At 34.6% G+C, this 18,729-nt stretch overlaps 1 protein-coding gene across 1 annotated transcript in view; it reads right to left on the bottom strand.

Moving 5' to 3' along the window:
- LOC149805452 (uncharacterized) overlaps nt 1–18,729 on the bottom strand; it is a 54,130-nt gene that overhangs the window by 21,178 nt on the left and 14,223 nt on the right. The window contains exons 4-7 of the mRNA XM_089934222.1: nt 17,730–17,861; nt 17,221–17,260; nt 1,149–1,261; nt 278–311 (exon numbers count right to left, since the gene is read on the bottom strand). Of these exons, the coding sequence (XP_089790348.1) occupies nt 278–311; nt 1,149–1,261; nt 17,221–17,260; nt 17,730–17,861 (319 nt within the window). The remainder of the gene's footprint in view (nt 1–277; nt 312–1,148; nt 1,262–17,220; nt 17,261–17,729; nt 17,862–18,729) is intronic.

The raw sequence follows: 18,729 nt of genomic DNA, 5'->3' as shown, positions 1-18,729 counted from the left end.
TCAAAATATTATTACAAAGCTGCGAGGTGCTGTAGCAAAGAACATGGTTGAAATCGGTGAATGTGAGGGAATCAGAAATTCTGACGTGTTGGTTGCATCTATTAAAAACGATGTCGATGTGAATACAAAACTGAATGTTATAAAATCCGGCGATAAAATGAGCGGAGATCTTGTAATGGATGGAAATTGAATTTAAAGTGTTCAAGAGCATTTCAGTGATAATGATTCAACGAAGCAATATGTGGATATAAAGAACACATGGAAATCTTATAGTTACCTTGACACGCTTTCCATATTCATTGCTGAATGCTCTGAAAATAGAATAATACGCAGACATGAAATAATTGTACTTACATGTCATCGTTCAAGAGATTTGGAAGCATGATACATTTATAGATAGTTTTGTGATGGATCTTATATATAGAATTTTGTTTCATCTGGGAAAATTAAGTCTAATGCATGTACCATGAAAATCTAGCTTGCTTTATAGATCTTATTACTGGTAGCAGATGCCTAGTGTAGAGAAGACTATATTTATAGAAAAGACACTAGCTATGTCTGCAATATAACATTTCAAGCTAATTAATGATGATGAGATCAATTATAATACATTTTAAAACTATGTTTCTTTTGTCATCTTAGCAAAATCATTTTGATTAAAATCATAATTCTACTTTTACATGAAGATCTGACTGCAAGCGCTATGGGTCATGTTCTGGCCACTCATGTTATTACCATAATCGCAAATTTTATCGGCCAATCAGATGAAGTATTATCTCTTCACGCTTGGAGACTGAGCATTGTGGATGAAGAGCATGAATGTGTAACGAAGGATTGGATTCACTTTCAGATTTTGGAAGCTGCATTTCCATTGGCTAATTCAGAGGTCACCAGAACATGACCCCTAAGCGGTCATCGTCAGATCTCCATCTAGGACAGCGGAGATCTGATTTTAATCAGATTGTAGCAAAACATACTAATACTTAAGTACCCCTACCTAATAGAACAATATCCAGGAACCACTAAATTATAAATAAAATAAAAATCATCATTTGAATTTAGACGTGTTTCTCCTATTTGAACGAAAAAGATCATATTTGCCAATATCGTACTTGAAATGCTGATCTTGCTGTAGAAAGATTGTGTACCTTGCAGTTCTGCACATGGATTGTTATCCTCCGTGCTATTCCTTAGTCTCTCATAATCGCTGGAAATGGCCTTATTCCTATCTGCTGGTACCACTCCTCTGTTCATTTCATAACTACAAATGGAAGGAAAATCTAAATGCGAATGCGATTGTAAATATGACTACAAAATATTTGAACAAGAAAAGTGCAGCATCTGAAGAACAGTGAAATCTATATTTTAATTATTGTTGATGTTGTAAGGAATCCAATATCGAGCTTAGAATAAATAATAGTGTAAATGTTACATGCACATCTACTTGTATATACATTTAAAATGACACGTAAGATACATTTAGCAGTGAAATTGAAACATTTTTCGTGGAAACATAGTAAACATTCTCAGCAAAATCGATGTATCCGACTTGCCTAAGACTGAATCATCACACAGGAGTTTCAATTGGAGATCCAGCCTTAAAATATTGTCGGTATCAAATGCTCTATTGACTGGGAATGACGGTTACTCTTTGAATTATAATACTTCTTAAATGTTAGAAGTAATAGAACTGCGCATTATTAATTAAAATAGCGTCAGGGCTTTTTTACACGCACAATTAAAGAATGGACAAACATCTGAGTCAGAATGAATGGAAATATTTTTCTTCTTTCTCTCTACGCTATTTCCAATAAACAATCTAAAATCGACGCTGGTTTAATGTTAAATTTTAAAAGCTCATTGAATGCTGACCAACTTTTTTCGGCCAAGGCTCGCAAGAGGTGGACATTATTTACCTTTTTTCGTAAGGTCAATAACATATAATAACATATTTGAGATTCTCTATATATGTACGATTAAAAAATGAATTCAGTGCTATTGGTCATTTAGATTTATTTTGTTGCTCAGTATACCGTCTTTCCTTATGGTTATAAGCTTTCTTTTACAATTTCGAGGATCGATTCTAAACGCACGAACACACATACATGGATAAACACACACGTGTGTGTGTGTGTGTGTGTGTGTGTGTGTGTGTGTGTGTGCGTGTGTGTGTGTGTGTGTGTGTGTGTGTAAAGATATCTAAGTCGATCCCAGTCATTGCAAATGTCTGATTGGAGATATCAGCTTAAACGCTTCTATGGCCTGATGCACATGAATGGGTTTTATAAATATTTATCTCAAAACAAATATCAAACCTTTTTATGATAACATACTGTAAAGTATCTATTGTTCATGGTATACCATTATCGTAATATTTGCAGTTTTTCAAACCACGAATGTAAATTCCCAAACAAATAAACGGTCCATATATGGGGAAAAAGGGTTCACTTCTCCAATCAGCTTTTAGGTACAAAAATGCAAGTCACACTACGTTTTACTCACGCAAATAATTCGCAGGAAGATTTGTCACAAATTCTACATTGGTCCATGCTATGATCACGTTTTTTCTTTTGCCTCAAATATTTAAATCCTATTCTACAGTAGCGAGAATCTTCTTGAAAAAAATGTGCTTTTCACGGAGGACAACACAGACCATGAATTGTTTACCTTTTACTTAAGTGTAAGTGTTGATGGGTGTACTGTACAAGTGTACAAGCGCCAATTTTATATAAGTGAAAGGTCATTTAAAATTCTTAAAAGTGATTGTGCTTTAAAAGTTCTGTATACCTATATTATGTGTGTTAGCTTCCATGATTATAGATTTTTGGTGTCATTTTTAGTAAATAACATTAAATACTAACTTTCTTTATAGTTATGAGACTGGACTCTAAAATTTGGTAATTTTCAAACACATTAAATAGCCTCAAGATATTGCGACGTACTTTCTATCGGAATAAACATGATATATTATCGCGTGCAGCTCGTGTTCAGCTTTTTACTAGCCTCATCATCAGCAAGTTGCAGAGCCTGCAGTCCACCGTGGAACTTTGTCAATGGACAGTTGTTCACAATGTGTAAAATGGTCTGTAGTGTTCGACAGCAACAGGAAGAGTCAGTGGCCTGGATCCATAGGACAAGCTTGACTGCACAATGTGAGGTGATGTCCATGTACAGTGGAAGTTTCTCACTGGCAAAAACCGTAGCCAACACATTTGTGGTAGCTTCCTGTCGACGCAGGTGTGGAGGAGGAATGTTTCTGCGTATCGGCAGCCGTGGTAAAGGAGTAGAACTTAGTGTTCTAGAGTTTATGCGTATAGTTGAGTGGATCTCGACATCATTTAACTTGGTAAGGGATGATCGAACCTAGATAGGAACGCAATATTCGGCTGTTGAATAACAGAGGGCCAGTGCTGATGTCTTGAGTGTCCGAGCATTAGCACCCCAGGGTTGCCAGAGAAACGCTCACTTAATAAGACTAAAACTTTACTCTACCCAATATTCACATAAAATTTTATTATTCCTAACACGCTGGGTTCTTCCATTTCAGGTCGAATGTCTGACTGCTATTAATGCGCTATTCATAACTCGCTGGGATTTACAGGTAATAAAAAAATCGATATTTTACACAGCTACTTGTCGAGATATTTTTAAAGCCTCAGTTTTGGCTATTATATCAATCTCATCATCATGACAGAATAAGTACAAATTAATCTTACCGCTGATGAGAGAGCCAGGTTCAAGCATCTTGAAAAAAAATCCATTTAAGACTATTGGTTCATCGACATAACATTTCTTTAGCTCATCATTAACTGTGATCTTTGTGTATTTATTCTGAGATATTGGATTGTAAAGATTATCAACAACATTGGAAAGTGAGTGTGTAACCCCGGTAAGCTTACTAAAATAATCCGAAATTTCTGTGTGAATCGAAGACAGCTTTATCTTATTTCTCCTTTTGAAATACGTGCTGTTCTTTTCATTGTCAAGCACAATAGTCATATGCTTACCCTCGAAATGAATTCTTTTCATCTTTAACGTGGTATCCTCAATCTTCCATATTTCATATTTCACACAAAATTGACTAGATATCGTTTTTCAAATTTCATAGCTCTGTTCGGTATCATATCAACTAGCCAATCGTTTTTGACTCGCAGTTCCTGTATCATATCTAAATTAATGAACTTCTCACCACGCAGATAAGCTGGAAGTTGATTAAGAATTTAATTTTAAGTCGTTATTGCTATTTTACAAGACGTATTTTTATTCTCGTATTTTGGCTCAATCTTTTTGTTTATTGCTGATAGAGCTACACCTGCCCCTGACACTATCAACAACAATGGATTTGCAGTTCTTCCTGCTGGCTCTAATCCCAATGTTGTTAATATCATTGGAATGTAATTCAGCACTCTTATTATTTTACTATAATATTTTCTAGCTTGTCTGACACAATACAGTTCTTTTTACGGAAATATTTATAGTATTTGATGAACTCGGCCCTATCATTGTCTGAGAGACCTGATGAAATATGATAAGTCGATTATTTCTTTTTTGTCATTATGAAACTGTTTCAGTAATTATTTCAATTGCTGTAGTGAAGGTATTTAACAGGATCAGCAAGAAAAATCTCTGTACCTATCATACACTTCAGATGAGATCTCATTATTCTTGTTATCCGTTGAAACTTTACGATCTGAGGATGAAAATGGGGGAATCAAAATAGTTTGGTATTCCAGTAATATCATTGACTCTAGCATGCTAAATATTTTCTATGTCGTCGATATAACTAACAACATAACATAACTGTCCCAGCTTAAAATTTTTAAGTATTAAAAGTTTCCTAAGAATTGCATATGCTGTTGCAAAACTGAAAAGACCGCGAATATCTGCTCGTTCTATATTTATGTCACTGTTGGGTAGACTTAGGTATCTAGCAACTAGTTCTCTGATATTTCTATATTTTGCTTCTGTCAGTAACTTTCCTGCTTCTTTTTCAAAGTTTTTCAATTTTTTAAAAGTTATTAAGTATTTCATAATCTTCATCAATTGCAGGTTTTGCAGTTATTATATCATCACATACCTCAGTTCTGGACTCAGTATCTGATACTGCGTTCAGTGTAGCATTAATATGATATACGTTATACTTTTCTTTATCGCCGGTGAGACAGTCTATTAGAACTAGATATGATGTTGTTAGCAGGTTAGTGTCAGTACTATTATCTACTATTTTCAGCGTCTTTTTATCATACTAGTCCATGACTAACACACGAAATACTCGACGTTAAGCAAATGTGTCTTAGAGCTTACAATTGTTAAGAAACTTATTTTCTCGTGTTGCAGCTAGTTTGTCAATCTCTTCATAGATCTTTTAAGTCGTTCTTGCTCTGGCTTTTTACCACCATGAAATGTTGTTTTCTTAAGGTTAGATTTATCGATCGTCAAGACATTTTCTTTATTTTGCTCAAGTAACGTATTTATCCCAAAAAAATAATCTTTAACGTCTAAGTCTCTTACAGGACAGTATTTAATAATTATATCAAAGTCTCTGATCGCGTATCTCAGTTGATGGCTTCTCATTCCAGCACCTCTATCAAAGTTGTCACTGTTCTCATTTAAACCGGGTGAATCTAAATTTAATTTTTTCATTCAAGGAATTATGTTTACCGCTCTTGCTTCCTCAGTGCTCTCTGGGTCTAGTTGATCAACATCAGCTATTTGGATCTCCGTTTTCGGGTTTAGTTTAACATTATAAATATTTTGCGACTCTGATCGGAGGAGGATTAATAGACATTATATATTGCCGTTACATTAAATCACAGTGTGCCTGCCTGCCAGACCTACTCTAGGTCATCGAGTGTATATATATGAAACATCGTGAAACCTGGGTAAGAACTTCCAGCTTTGACAACATAAGTCCGGAAGTACAAGTACTTGATTGTGGTTACTACAGAATCAAGTGTAAATTGCCTAGAAGTACTAACATAAGCACTCAATGACGAATACAGAGTAGTCCAAGTTTCATCATCAGTTGTTCCTTCTGACCTCCAGTTATGTATATACCCAGTACCAAATTTTAATATAACTTGTAGTTGAATTTTCCAAATTTCATCAGCTACTGGACACTGTATTTTGATCCAGAAATTTGATGTTTCTAAATTGGTGGTCCACCCTGGTTCGCTAGTAACGCTTTTAAACTCAAACGCATAACTTGGATTATTCTCCGAATAATAACTTAACGCTGTTGGAACAAAATCTCAACGATTATTAACAACATCAGCGAGATGTGGAATGTAATAGACACTATATTTAGCTCGTTTTGTACTACCGCCAATCACAAGCGTTTGGGTAACACTATCCACGTAATGTTTATTGACAAAATCAAATGCAGAAACAGACACATATGTAGAAGTTATATTATTGGCAGCCATATAGATTGCACCTGTAACTGTGTTTCCAGATTTTTAAGATAATTGGCATCGACAGCAGTAATTGTACTTGCTGATGCTGCACTTATCACAGCGGCAGCCTATCATTTATTTATAAGATCAAATGGGGTGACTGGATTATAAGTCGTTGTTATTTTATTCGAGCCCATGTCATAGTTTCACCGGATTTCGTTACTCCTGATGCAGTATTCCCTGCTATCATATTGTCGACGTTATTTTTGAATATTAAATCTGACGTTGTTGATGGATTTACCGTAATTGTTATCTTGTTAGATCCCATTTCTATATTTCCCACCATAGTGTCACCGTATTTTATCACAAAGTTGACCGTGACAAACTTAATATTTGTTACAAAATCGTTATTAGTCAAAGTTGTATTATTAAGTTAAGTATTAAATATTAATTTTCCAATCATGTATATTGAGCTAGTCATATTTCCACCAGATCATAACTTGTTAATGTCCACCGCGGCGCTAAGTTGTGACAAAGTTACCGCTGTGAGATATTCAAGTCAGAGGTGGGAATTCAGTTTGCAAATTTACAATTTTCTTCCATTCATGTTGATATTTCCGGTTATTTTTCCACCTGACAACGACAACTTATCATTACTGACCGCACTAAGCTGTGCAAAACTTACGAAATGTGGCTTATCTGCGTATTAGGTGGATATGTTGTTTCAAGGTGTAGCACTCAGAGACCTGACATATTTAAGTTACCGATCATTGCATCTCCAGATTTTTTATATTGTTTGTGAAATCTACACTAGCCGTAGTGGTTGTAGCTACTTCATCTTCTGTTGAGCTCGTGATTAACGTGTCAAATTTTGTGCAATAGCTCATTTTCATTATTACTTCGAGATAAAAATGTTCTAGTATAGAATGAGCATAATGAATTTTGACACGGAGCCTTTAATCAAACAGCAAAATAACCACGACTGCCATTATCTCATAGTAGGACGAAATGGATCGGGCAAATATCATCTTCCTCTGAATCTGTTACTTACCTCTTCAACTACGATCGATTTATATCTTCACGATCAATCCATAGTATAATAAATACGAGCTGCTTAGCGATGACAATGAAAAACTAAAAAAATAATGAACTTGGCGCCGGTGATAATATTTATCATAAAACAACCTGGAGATTAATTACAATTGCTGAGCTAGATTCAGACGAGCATAAAATACTTGTCTTTAATGACATACCGCTAAGCAATGCCGATATGGATAAGATAAAATCGTATGTTTCACTGTCACGCAAAAGAAAATCTAATGCAGTCTATCTGGCACAAGGATTTTACAATATCGGTCAATTAATCAGGCGAAACACAGGTTATTTTGTGTTATTTGCTAGATTCGGCAATACTGACGTACAAAATACAGCACAAGAACAGTGCGGAGATATATTAACAAATAAATTTGCTGAGCTTTATCACTACGCTACTGGTAATGAAAGATACAACTTTTTCTTGCATCATAAGCTAGCTCAAGATCGAAATCGTATGTTTATGTGTGGAATAGACAAGTTTTTGGACTGTACAAATTAATCTAATAGATACATATAAAAATGGAACTTCTACAGAAATTTGTTCTAACAATAACCGCGTTCAAGAAAAAAGTCGAACAGGAATGAAGTGGACAACATCAGGCAGTAGAAGAAACTGCTAGACTTTTTAGATATGTGACTGAAGCTGTACTTGTCAAAAAGCCATATATTTCTGCAGTGTCACCTGAAGATCTCGAAAAGCGTAAAGAAAAAGGATCACTTGGTATAGTTGAAGAAGGACAGAAGAAAGTTGCAGAACAAAATATTGAGCAAATAAGTAAACTAGCTGAAACCCATAAATAAATGATAAAATTGACGAGCAGAGAACATCAGATGAAGAAATACAAAAGTCACTGTAGAGGAAATAAAAGAGGAACATAGATTGCACTTTATCAATACGCTAAAAGATCAAATCTTTGATAAAATCTATCATGAAAAATCAGCTTTAGTAAAAGAAATAAAATTTATGAAAGATAACAAAAGGAATAAAATAGTTTCACAACTAAAAACAATAAGAGCAGATAATGAGAGCGTCCTTGACGATATCCAATCAGCTGATCTGGTAGAAGCAAGAAATGTATATAACAAATACAGAAAATATATTATTGCAGGTCATTATATTATGATGATTAAGAATATAATAAAGAAAAAAATTCGCCGATGGAAGAAACAAATTAAGTACACTTGCAGGATATCTTGATGAGAAACGAGTAGAGGAAAAGACAGGCTACGGCATCAAAATCTATAACTCTGAAATAGTTGACCGGTTAATGCTATTAATAGCATCAAAGGAAGCAGGAAATGTGAGCACAGAAATCAACAACGAAATAGTTGATATGTTAGATAATCTCAGATCAAACGGTTATCTAACTTCCGACGAATATTATATTTTACATACTGATTTGATTGGTGGCGAATTAATTCGTTAGCAGCAAAGCACAAACTGGCAGTTCATTTTGACCTATCAGATAAAATAAGTATGTTATCAACGTCATTACTGTTTCACTCATCTAAGACCATATCGAACAGTGCAAACTTCTATGCATTCTATAATCCACCAATCGAACTTGACAGCGATAAACAATATGAAATAGGTTTAGTATCAGCTTTCGTTTAGCACTCTATGGCAAATGTGAAAACTATTATCAATGATGATTTCACATTTCAATCGATCCAGCTGGCTGGCCGAGCTTGTATTTCTGCTAAGATACCAGCAGACGCTTATATGATTAGAGATCTAAATAAAGCAATAAAGTTACTGAATGCAAGAAAAGTTGATTCTGCATCAGATAATTTTGAGTTCATTCCAAACTCTAACACTCTGCGTGTTTGAATCACTTTCAAAAACAATTTTCTTATTCATTTTAGTACTGCCAATAACATCGGGCCGTTGTTAGGTTTGGATAGAAAACAGTATGGTTCTGAATCACAAAGTGCTTCAATTTCGTACAATGACGAGCAACCAGTGGATATTACAGAAGTAAATTCAATTTTACTAAACTGCTCGATTGACAGCGGATCGTATAAAGCATGTGGCAGTAAAAGTCAAATATCTACAGTTTTTCTCCTGATGTTCCAGCAGGTTCATTAATGCAAGTAAATCGAAGACAGATAATATAATATCCTGTAGGTGTTGAAAATCAAATATCTTCTATCACAATAACACTGACTGATCAATTCAGCCGGCAGCTACATCTCAATAACGAAATTGTACCATATTATCTACATTTGAGGTCAGTTAACTAATCACAGATAAGATAACTCACCGGGATAAATTTTATCGGGCAGTTTTGTATAAAAAATGAAACAATTAAAAATTTATCACAGAATATCGTAGGAGGTTTCTTAGAGAAATATTCTCCAAAATAATTGAAAATGTACATGGAATTGCAAATAAAGTAGCTCCTATTGCGTTAGACGCATCTAAAGCTTTTTCATTTGAGCCTCTTCTTCAGCAGCTCTGCTGTAGGAAAGAAGATTGCTGTAAAAATTAAGAGCGGACAACCAAGTGCACCTAACGCAAGCAACAGGGATATAAAACAAGCAATTTCTGAAATAACACTAGTGTCAGAAACTACTGCGGCGTTGATAAAAATGAGAAAAACTGCTATTTCCTCGAGGCGAAGAAATTGTTAGAATATAGTAACTAAAACTAGACCTCAGAGTGCTAGCACTCGACTTGATATTGCGGCGTTTTAATGGGTTGATTTGCAGCCTAACGCGAATTTATCTAATAATTACAAACAAAAACTGTCTATCAAAAATTGCCTTGGTCTTACCGAAGAAATACCAAAAGATAACTCAACAACATAATTTTTAGCTAGGAGATATTTTACATTATACCGTGATTTTGCTACAACAGAAACTTGTTCATCTTCTTGTACTATACCAGGCCCATCTGCAAATTTATCCTTAGCGATATGAAAAAGATACGTTGCTAGATCAAATTCGGAATGTAAAACACTCTTTTTCAAATCTTGATGCGCTGCAGTATTTAGATTGCTATGTGATGTTTTGTATGACTATTAAAAGTGTTGGAACTCAAAGAATTATGATGCACTGCAGTATTAAGATCCTGATGAGCTGTACCAAGATCGATAGCAGAGTAAAGATCTGACAGTCTTTTCGCGAACACTAAATTTGTTTGAGACATCTTATACATAAGACTTCTATCTAATTACTACAATACAATGCCCGACGAAATAAGAAGAATCGTAAGAGCTAAAATCTTAAATAAGAACTTCTTATTAGACGCTGTCAAGCTGTTTATGAGTAATGGAGAAGAAAAAAAACTAAAAAAAGTATGTTAATGTTATCATTGAACACGATTCTTACTCAGCGTTTGATGTGCTACAGACAGATTTTGATGTGTCAGAACTTGAAAAATACAATTTGTTTTTGTTAGGTATGATAGGGATACTGTAATGAAATGGGCTCACTGATGTTTGACAAGGGAAGATCTAAAACATATTCGAAATATTGACCTGTGAATAAAATGCAATTTGTGTTAATTATCAAGTAATGGACAGATTTGTTACTCGAGCTAATGTTGTAAATCTGTATCAGCTGCAAGAGGCTGTAAGAAATTTGTTCCGCGGTGATGTTAACGTGGTAGCTCGCTTTGAAGTAGAACAAGAAAAAAAAATGTAGTCTTGCTCAACAACATAGACCTTGATCATATACTCAGACATGGAAAAATACTAGTAGAATAAGACAAAGAAACTTTAATTAAACATGTCAATTGCTGTGTGACAGACAGGGACGTTTTGCAAATACGAAACAGCAGGTGATTGATAACGAACGGCAATTCTAGCCCAAGTTATTTTTTAAATGGCAGATTTTTTTAATACCAATGTGTAACAGATTTTACTGATCTTGGATGAATGTTAAAATGCTTTGTTGCTGCTGAGATCGAGGAAATGCGATTTCGTCTCCTGTGGCAGTGTTAGTTGCTATAATAGAACGGACATATTGTTTAACATTAAACTTTCATTTTCCTCTACGAACATATTCTTGTTGTGACACAAGGTCAAGGTTCTCAAGTCGGTTATCGTTTTTAATTGTGTTTTAAAGATCAATAACTAAGCCACTAGGAATCAAACCATGATACATTACGTAGATAAATCTGTGCTATTTGTAATAAACTTGATTAGTAATAGTTACTCGAATCATCACGTTCAAGAAACGGAAATTATTGATAATTCCAACATCTTTCTTTCTTTTAACATTTTGGATATTTCCTCTGTCATTTGCCTCGTACAAATCATAGACCGAATGTAATTGAAACTCATCATGCACTGACAAATTGGCCATAGTATTATCAGTAATACTCCAATTTACAAGATGGACTCGCATTCCGTCTAGAATGTCATCAGAGAACATTGTATAGATAAAGTCCTTGATAAACATCTCGGTATTTTCAACATCAATTTCTGGTTTCACTTTTATCTTATAACCAGCCGGAGTTCTAATCCCAAACGAAGCTTTAGTTTTAAGATTAATCACAACTCACGGCATATTTCCTGCATAGCAGTCGTACTTCTGATGAAGATCTCCTGCTCACTAACAGTTGGTACACGTTCAGAAGCATAAATATGCTCATCACATAATAATACAATTTTGTTTCTCTGACAGTTTCGTATAGTACTATTCGATAAATGTAAAACAGTAAATAGAACAACTATGAAAATTGTGGATATCGCAAAGAGAAGTTTATTCTCGACGGAAAGATATCAGCCTAAAAAATAAATTGCAACTGCATTTGCTGGGTTCGACACAACCCAGAGATGTGATAATAAATATATGCTAGCAAATTTCTCTGCCAAAAATGTATATATCATCTGGTTCTGCCAACAATTAAATCTGAGATTGCCACGCACAAGGGTCTAAAGATATTTGTTAAGTTTTATATTCAGTTTTCTAAGAAAATTATATCTTTGGGATCCCAGCAGAAAGCTAAGGATAGGATCGCCGATCAGACGCCTACGTTAGAGCAGCTTGCCGTTCAGCAACGCTAGGAATTTGATGACCCTTATATCACATCAAAATCTCGTTGAATTCTAACAGGGACAGATTTAATGTCGTTGTCAGATGAAATATTTTAGGAAATATGGGAAACAAATCGATGAGTACAAAGCTTCAGGGTCTGGTTAGAAATTTATAAAATAACAGAAATACTATTTCACACTATGAAATATAATCCACTGCGAGTTTTCAGAGGGCTATAATATCGGCACGTATTATTTCCAGCACATGATCATTCTTATCTAGTATCAAATTATTTGTTGTCATGTTAATAAACTCAATTTTACTGGGATTATGTTTCCATTCGTTGAAAATCAAAAAATACAAAATTCTAAAAGCAAAATAAGCATCTGTTACATGGTGTGGTTAAATGTTTTTGGTATTGACGATACTCTAAAAATCTACACGATATACAATAGCAAATGTGCAAGTCAGCAGACAATAAACCTGCTGTTTTATAAAAATCATAACGCATGGATCAAGAACTTTAACAGGCTAGTCGGAGGTCAGTATAACAAGCTCAAGGAAAATAAATATTTATGTTTCAGGTGCTTGAAAGGATGTAAGTCTCAACAGGTACTTGATCGACATCACGAGTATTGCTCTAACGTACAGCGGATATGTACGCCTGGTGAAGACGAAAAATATTACAATTTACAAATTAAAGACACAAGATAAAAATGCCTTTTATAATGTACGCAGATGTCGAGTCTATTTTACTTCCGGTGTTCGGAGCAGAAAATAACCCTGATAAATCTTCGACAAGAACATTTCAAGGACACATTCCTTGTGGAGTAGCATATAAAGTTATATGTGCTGCTGATAAAAAAATTATTCAAATCAATAAAGATTGATCGTGGCGTAAATCACAATGTCTGGCTTCGGAGAAACCTTGTCAACGAGATTGATTTTATCCTGATGTTATTCGCTAAGACAAATAAGAAATCTCTAATTGTAAATCCAGAAGCTGATTTTGCTGTATCAGAAATATGACATATTTGTGAACAGGCGCTTTTGCTTCAAGATAGTGTAAAAATCGCTGTCATATTACTGGATGTTATCGCCGTTCAGCATATAACAAATGTAATTTAAAATATACCGCACCAGCTTTCGTTCCTGGTCTATTTCATAATTTCAGAGGATATGACGCTTATATTATAGCTGAAGCGTTTGGCGATAAAGATATAATAAACCGCTTTAAAAATTAATAACAACGATCAGATAAAATGTATTCCTAATAACACTGAAAAGCATATGTCATTGACACTTGGCAAGATAAGATAGTCTACAGTTTATGACTGCATCGCTGAACAAGCTTGTAAAAGGCTCCAGTATGTTTGATAATTTGACTGAAGATTTCGGTGAAACTGCTGGCAGTTTGTTGACACGAAAAGGAATTTTTCCTTATGAGTATCTTGATGATTGGAGTAGATTTGATGAAACGTGTCCACCTGACAAATATAAGTTTTGTTCTCAGTTAAATATCGATAGTGTTAGTGATGATGAGTATGCTTATGTTAAATCAATATGGGACTCGTTCGGCTGTAAAAACTTGGGAGATTATCATGACTTGTATCTGATCACAGATGTACTGTTACTCGCAGATATGTTTGAAAATTTCGGAGATGTCAGCGCTGATAGCTACGGACTCTAGCCAGCATTGTATTATTCGGCACCCGAATTAAGCTGGGACAAATTACTGAAACACAGCAAAATAAAACTGAAGTTGTTAACAGACCCAGATATGTTCAACTTTATTGAACGTGGAATCCGAGGGGGAATAAGTATCATAATAAAAATAAAACAAATATGCGAAGGCTAATAATAAATATTCACCCGACTTTGATAATACAGCACCATCACGTTTTTTAACCTATCTTGATAACAATGATTTTATGGTTACGAAATATCCTAGTCTAAGCCATATGGTGGTTTCGGATGGATCAGTTAAAACATTTTTTTTATGAAACATAAAATCATAACAGCTGGATGTGAAAATCATGATGTTAGTTATTTTGTTGAAGTTGATCTTGAATATCGTGTTGAGTTTCAAGATAAGCATAACGATTATCTATTTTGTCCAGAATCAATGCTGATAGACTACAGTTAATTATCTGATAAAAAGAGAAATTATTCGCAGGGTTAATCTATCTCAAACAACTCTGTCGTTTTAAAATTAGTTTCTAGTCATCTTGAAAAACGGAGATTTATTTTATACTACAAAATTCTTAAGCAAGCAGTTGATCATGGTCTTGTTCTAAGAAAAGTTAATCGCGTGTTAAAATCCAATCATTCGAGATGGATGAAGGTTTATATTGATTAAAACACAGCAGGATGAGCAGATGTAAAAACAGAATTCGAAAAAATATTAAATCTTATTAACAACAGCGTCTTTGGCAAGACTATGGAAAATATTAGAAAGCGGGTCAATACTGAGATCGTCAAAAACATGAAACGTCGTAATAAACTTGTAGCATCCGATAATTTTCTAGTGTGAAAATCTTTAATGAATATCTAGTGGCTGTTCAACGAAGAAAGATAAACTTAAAGTAAAACAAGTCCGTTTATGTCGGCATCGCAGTACTTGAGATATAAAAGTGGTTAATGTACCAATTTCATTACGATTTTGTTAAGTCTAAGTGGCCTGAAGCAGAGCTGTTATTTACAGATACTAACTTGCTTATGAACAAGATAATATCTGATGGTATTTATCAAGAGTTTTATGATAACAGAGAGCTGTTTGACATTTCAGATTATCCAAAAATCAGTTGATTTCACTAACACAATAATAAAAAAGGAATAGGAATATTTAAATGTGGATTTTCAAAATGTTTATACCAGGAAATCGCTTGCGATTCATATAAATTTTGTGTGAATGTTAGGTAAAGTAAAATTTTGTTTGAAATATAAAATAGAAACCGCAGTAGTTTTATTAAATGGGCGTTTCTAAGCCAAACCTATTTCGTATGACGACGATTATGATTCAAAGATAGGTCCTCGACAGGTAATCAATAACGAAATCGACGTTGTTGCATCAATAAGTTCTTTTCGTATTTTGTTTAGACTAACGGGGGGAGGGGGTGCGTGTAATCATGCTGTCGTCCTAATACAAAGTAGGGTTTTGGCAGAGAAACCCCACTTAATAAGACTACTGTTGTAGTATGACGGTGATCTGTCCAGATTCACACCACGGTACGTAGGTGTCGGGTTATGTTTTATTTGCTGCCGATTGAGAAGGATACAAAGCTCACGGTTCCCATTTGAATTATTAATTTGGAAGACGCTGGATACTGTCTTAGTTGCGCTTGCTGTAGACTCCATATCTTGAATAAGCCCGAAATATCCTCCAGGTCCTTATTCAGTACCTCCTCAAGCTCAGTAAATGAGCGCCTTTGGGCCCCGAGAGCAATAACATCTGCATACATGCACTTGCGCGACTGTGTCACAGGTAAGTCATTGATATAGACATTGAACAAACTTGGCAGAAGTATAGACCTTTGTGAGAGTCAGTTAGGCTGACGCTTCCATGAGCTGCAGCTCTCTCGCTCTCTTTCTCTGATGTGCACTTTGAAGCGCCTGTCGCTAAGGAACAGTTCGATATTCTCAACTATCCAGCGCGGCAATACACTGGAAATTTTCAACAACAACCCTTCATGCCAGACCGTGTCATATGCCTCTGCTAGATATATAAAATCGACTCCAGTTTTAAGGTTCCTCTTAAAATCGTCTTCAACAAACGTAGTCAGCCTGATAACTGCCTGCTCAACGGTTCTGATATTTTCCAGGTCTGGACCAATTCATTAGAGAATAAGGTGCTTCAGTACTTTAAAATACTGAAGGCAGGGAGATCGGCCGATAACTCGTCGCATTGTTGGGATCTTCGCCATGCCTTTTGATCGCAATAATCTTTGCCTGGCGCCACAAAGTCGGCATGCACTTTTCCCTAACAACCCCGGTGTAAGAAGCGGCGATCCATTCATTTGCTTTCGGGCCAAGATGCCTCAAGAACTCAGGCAGGATGGTGTATCCTGCGGCTTTGCCTGATTTGATGGTGCATAGCACCGTTTCAAATTCTGTTGTTGTAAATTTATAAACATAATGATGAGATATGAGTACAGATTATGTGTGTTCTGGAAAAACCAGGTAGACCTAATTCGCGATTGGTTGGCTTGTGGAAATTTAGTGAATTATCTGACCTTTTTGGATTGATCTAGAAGGAATATGCGACTCTGGAAAATGTTTTGAATAATTGATACTTTTGGACACGCGATAGAGAATTTTTAAGACTAGGATTGCATTCAGTTTCAATTTTTTACTTTCTCTATTAGGAAAAAATATGCTTTGAGTTTTACAAAACGGGTTGGTTTTCATTCTTTTCTTTTACGCAGGTTAAGTCTAAACATGCTAAGAACTAAGCACGAAATATAAAGCTGTATTTATACATACTTAAATGGCAATAATTACCGTTCCACTATAATAAAAAAAAGCTAAGACGTATTTTCACTCTTCAGTTGTATTCATTTAATGTGAATAATACATGTCTATGCTGGTGTTTACTTCAAGTGTTGCTTAAGCGTCTACTGCAGATACAGTTAGTATGTAATTCATGTCTTACATGCGGATATTAAACTACGAAACTCGTGCAGTGTGTCAGCGTGTACTAGTATGTGTAGTATTTGCGTGTGTACAGATATGAATGCTAACTTACCCAAGAACTTCGTTTCCTTCAGAAGAGTTACCTGTATTGTCTTTTTAAGAAAATGAACAATATAATAATATAACCAAACACATAATGCGCAACGCAAGACATTATGATATTAGTTTGCATAAATTACTACAAATCAACCCTAAAGGTTGATGGCGAAAACTAATTCCGTCTTATGTAAACAACGTAAAATAATAGATTCATGATAATTAAATAATTCAGAGTTACAAAAGTCTCATAATTTATACACGTCATATATACGTCTTAATATGAACAACTTAAAGTTCGTATGTAATTTTCTTCTTTCTATTTCTTTATTTATATTTCCGTTATATTTATAAAAATATCTGCATACTACAGAATTTTCATACCAAATGCTAGACACGGAGTACATTAACCTGGACAAGCTATGTCTTATTTGCTTTAAATGTCTCTACACAAGCATGCTATCGTGGTAATATATTCCACTGAACTAAAGAGGAAATGTCTTTATTGATGAAAATGGAACATACCATCAGGTGATTTCTCTGGAGTTGATCTTATCTTCAGAATGACGATGACTAAAGCGATGATAAAAGCGGATAACAGAGCTGTTCCTGTTCCAACCCCAATAACCACTGGTATGGTTACTAATAATTGGTCACCTAGAATATATTGTCTTCTCCAGTGACTATATGTTATGGATATTTTTTGTTAGTATCATTTCTCTGAACAACTATTTTATCAATTCAATATGCGTCATGGGAGGTTAAAGTACTGATTTCGTGTAATTATATTAAGTCTTGATATAAATTATTGTTACAAGCTTATCATGGATCTCAAGATTTAATTCCAGTAAACAGTTGAGATAAGACTCCAAAACAAACAATCATGCTTCCCAACAATAAAAGTGAAAATTAAAATGACACAGTGTTGTGAATTAAATTCCATATAATCACTAATGTCCTATCACAAGTCCAAAAGTACAGAATCTCATGAATGAATTCCAATAGTCTTGAATATTCTAATGTATGTATCAATAGACTTGAATATTCTAATGTATGTACCAATAGTCTTTAATGTCCTGATATAGCAATAGTGCAATCCACGATGTCATTAAACGAACTCACAAAAGTCGCAAAATATTGTGCTAATCCAGGCAATGGGCACTTAGAAATTCCAATGAAAGATTCAAATAAATAATTCTCCTAGAATCATAAAAGAGCACATGTATAAACTCTGATAAAAAAAAGGTTTCCACAGATTGATCTTCAGACAGGAATTTTATATATATATATATATATATATATATATATATATATATATATATATATATATATATATATATATATATATATATAGAGAGAGAGAGAGAGAGAGAGAGAGAGAGAGAGAGAGAGAGAGAGAGAGAGAGAATTTTATAAATATACACATGACAGAACGGAGTGTTATCCGTGGATTCTATAGAAGAATGCTTGATAATAATTGGCAGAATTAAGATTTTAATACAAATAATACTGTCCGTCTGGTGAA

This window comes from Sinohyriopsis cumingii, chromosome 2 (genome assembly GCF_028554795.1).
Source record: "Sinohyriopsis cumingii isolate HCF-2022 chromosome 2, ASM2855479v2, whole genome shotgun sequence".
NCBI classification, from domain to species: domain Eukaryota; kingdom Metazoa; phylum Mollusca; class Bivalvia; order Unionida; family Unionidae; genus Sinohyriopsis; species Sinohyriopsis cumingii.
This window is presented reverse-complemented; position numbering and strand designations above follow the sequence as displayed.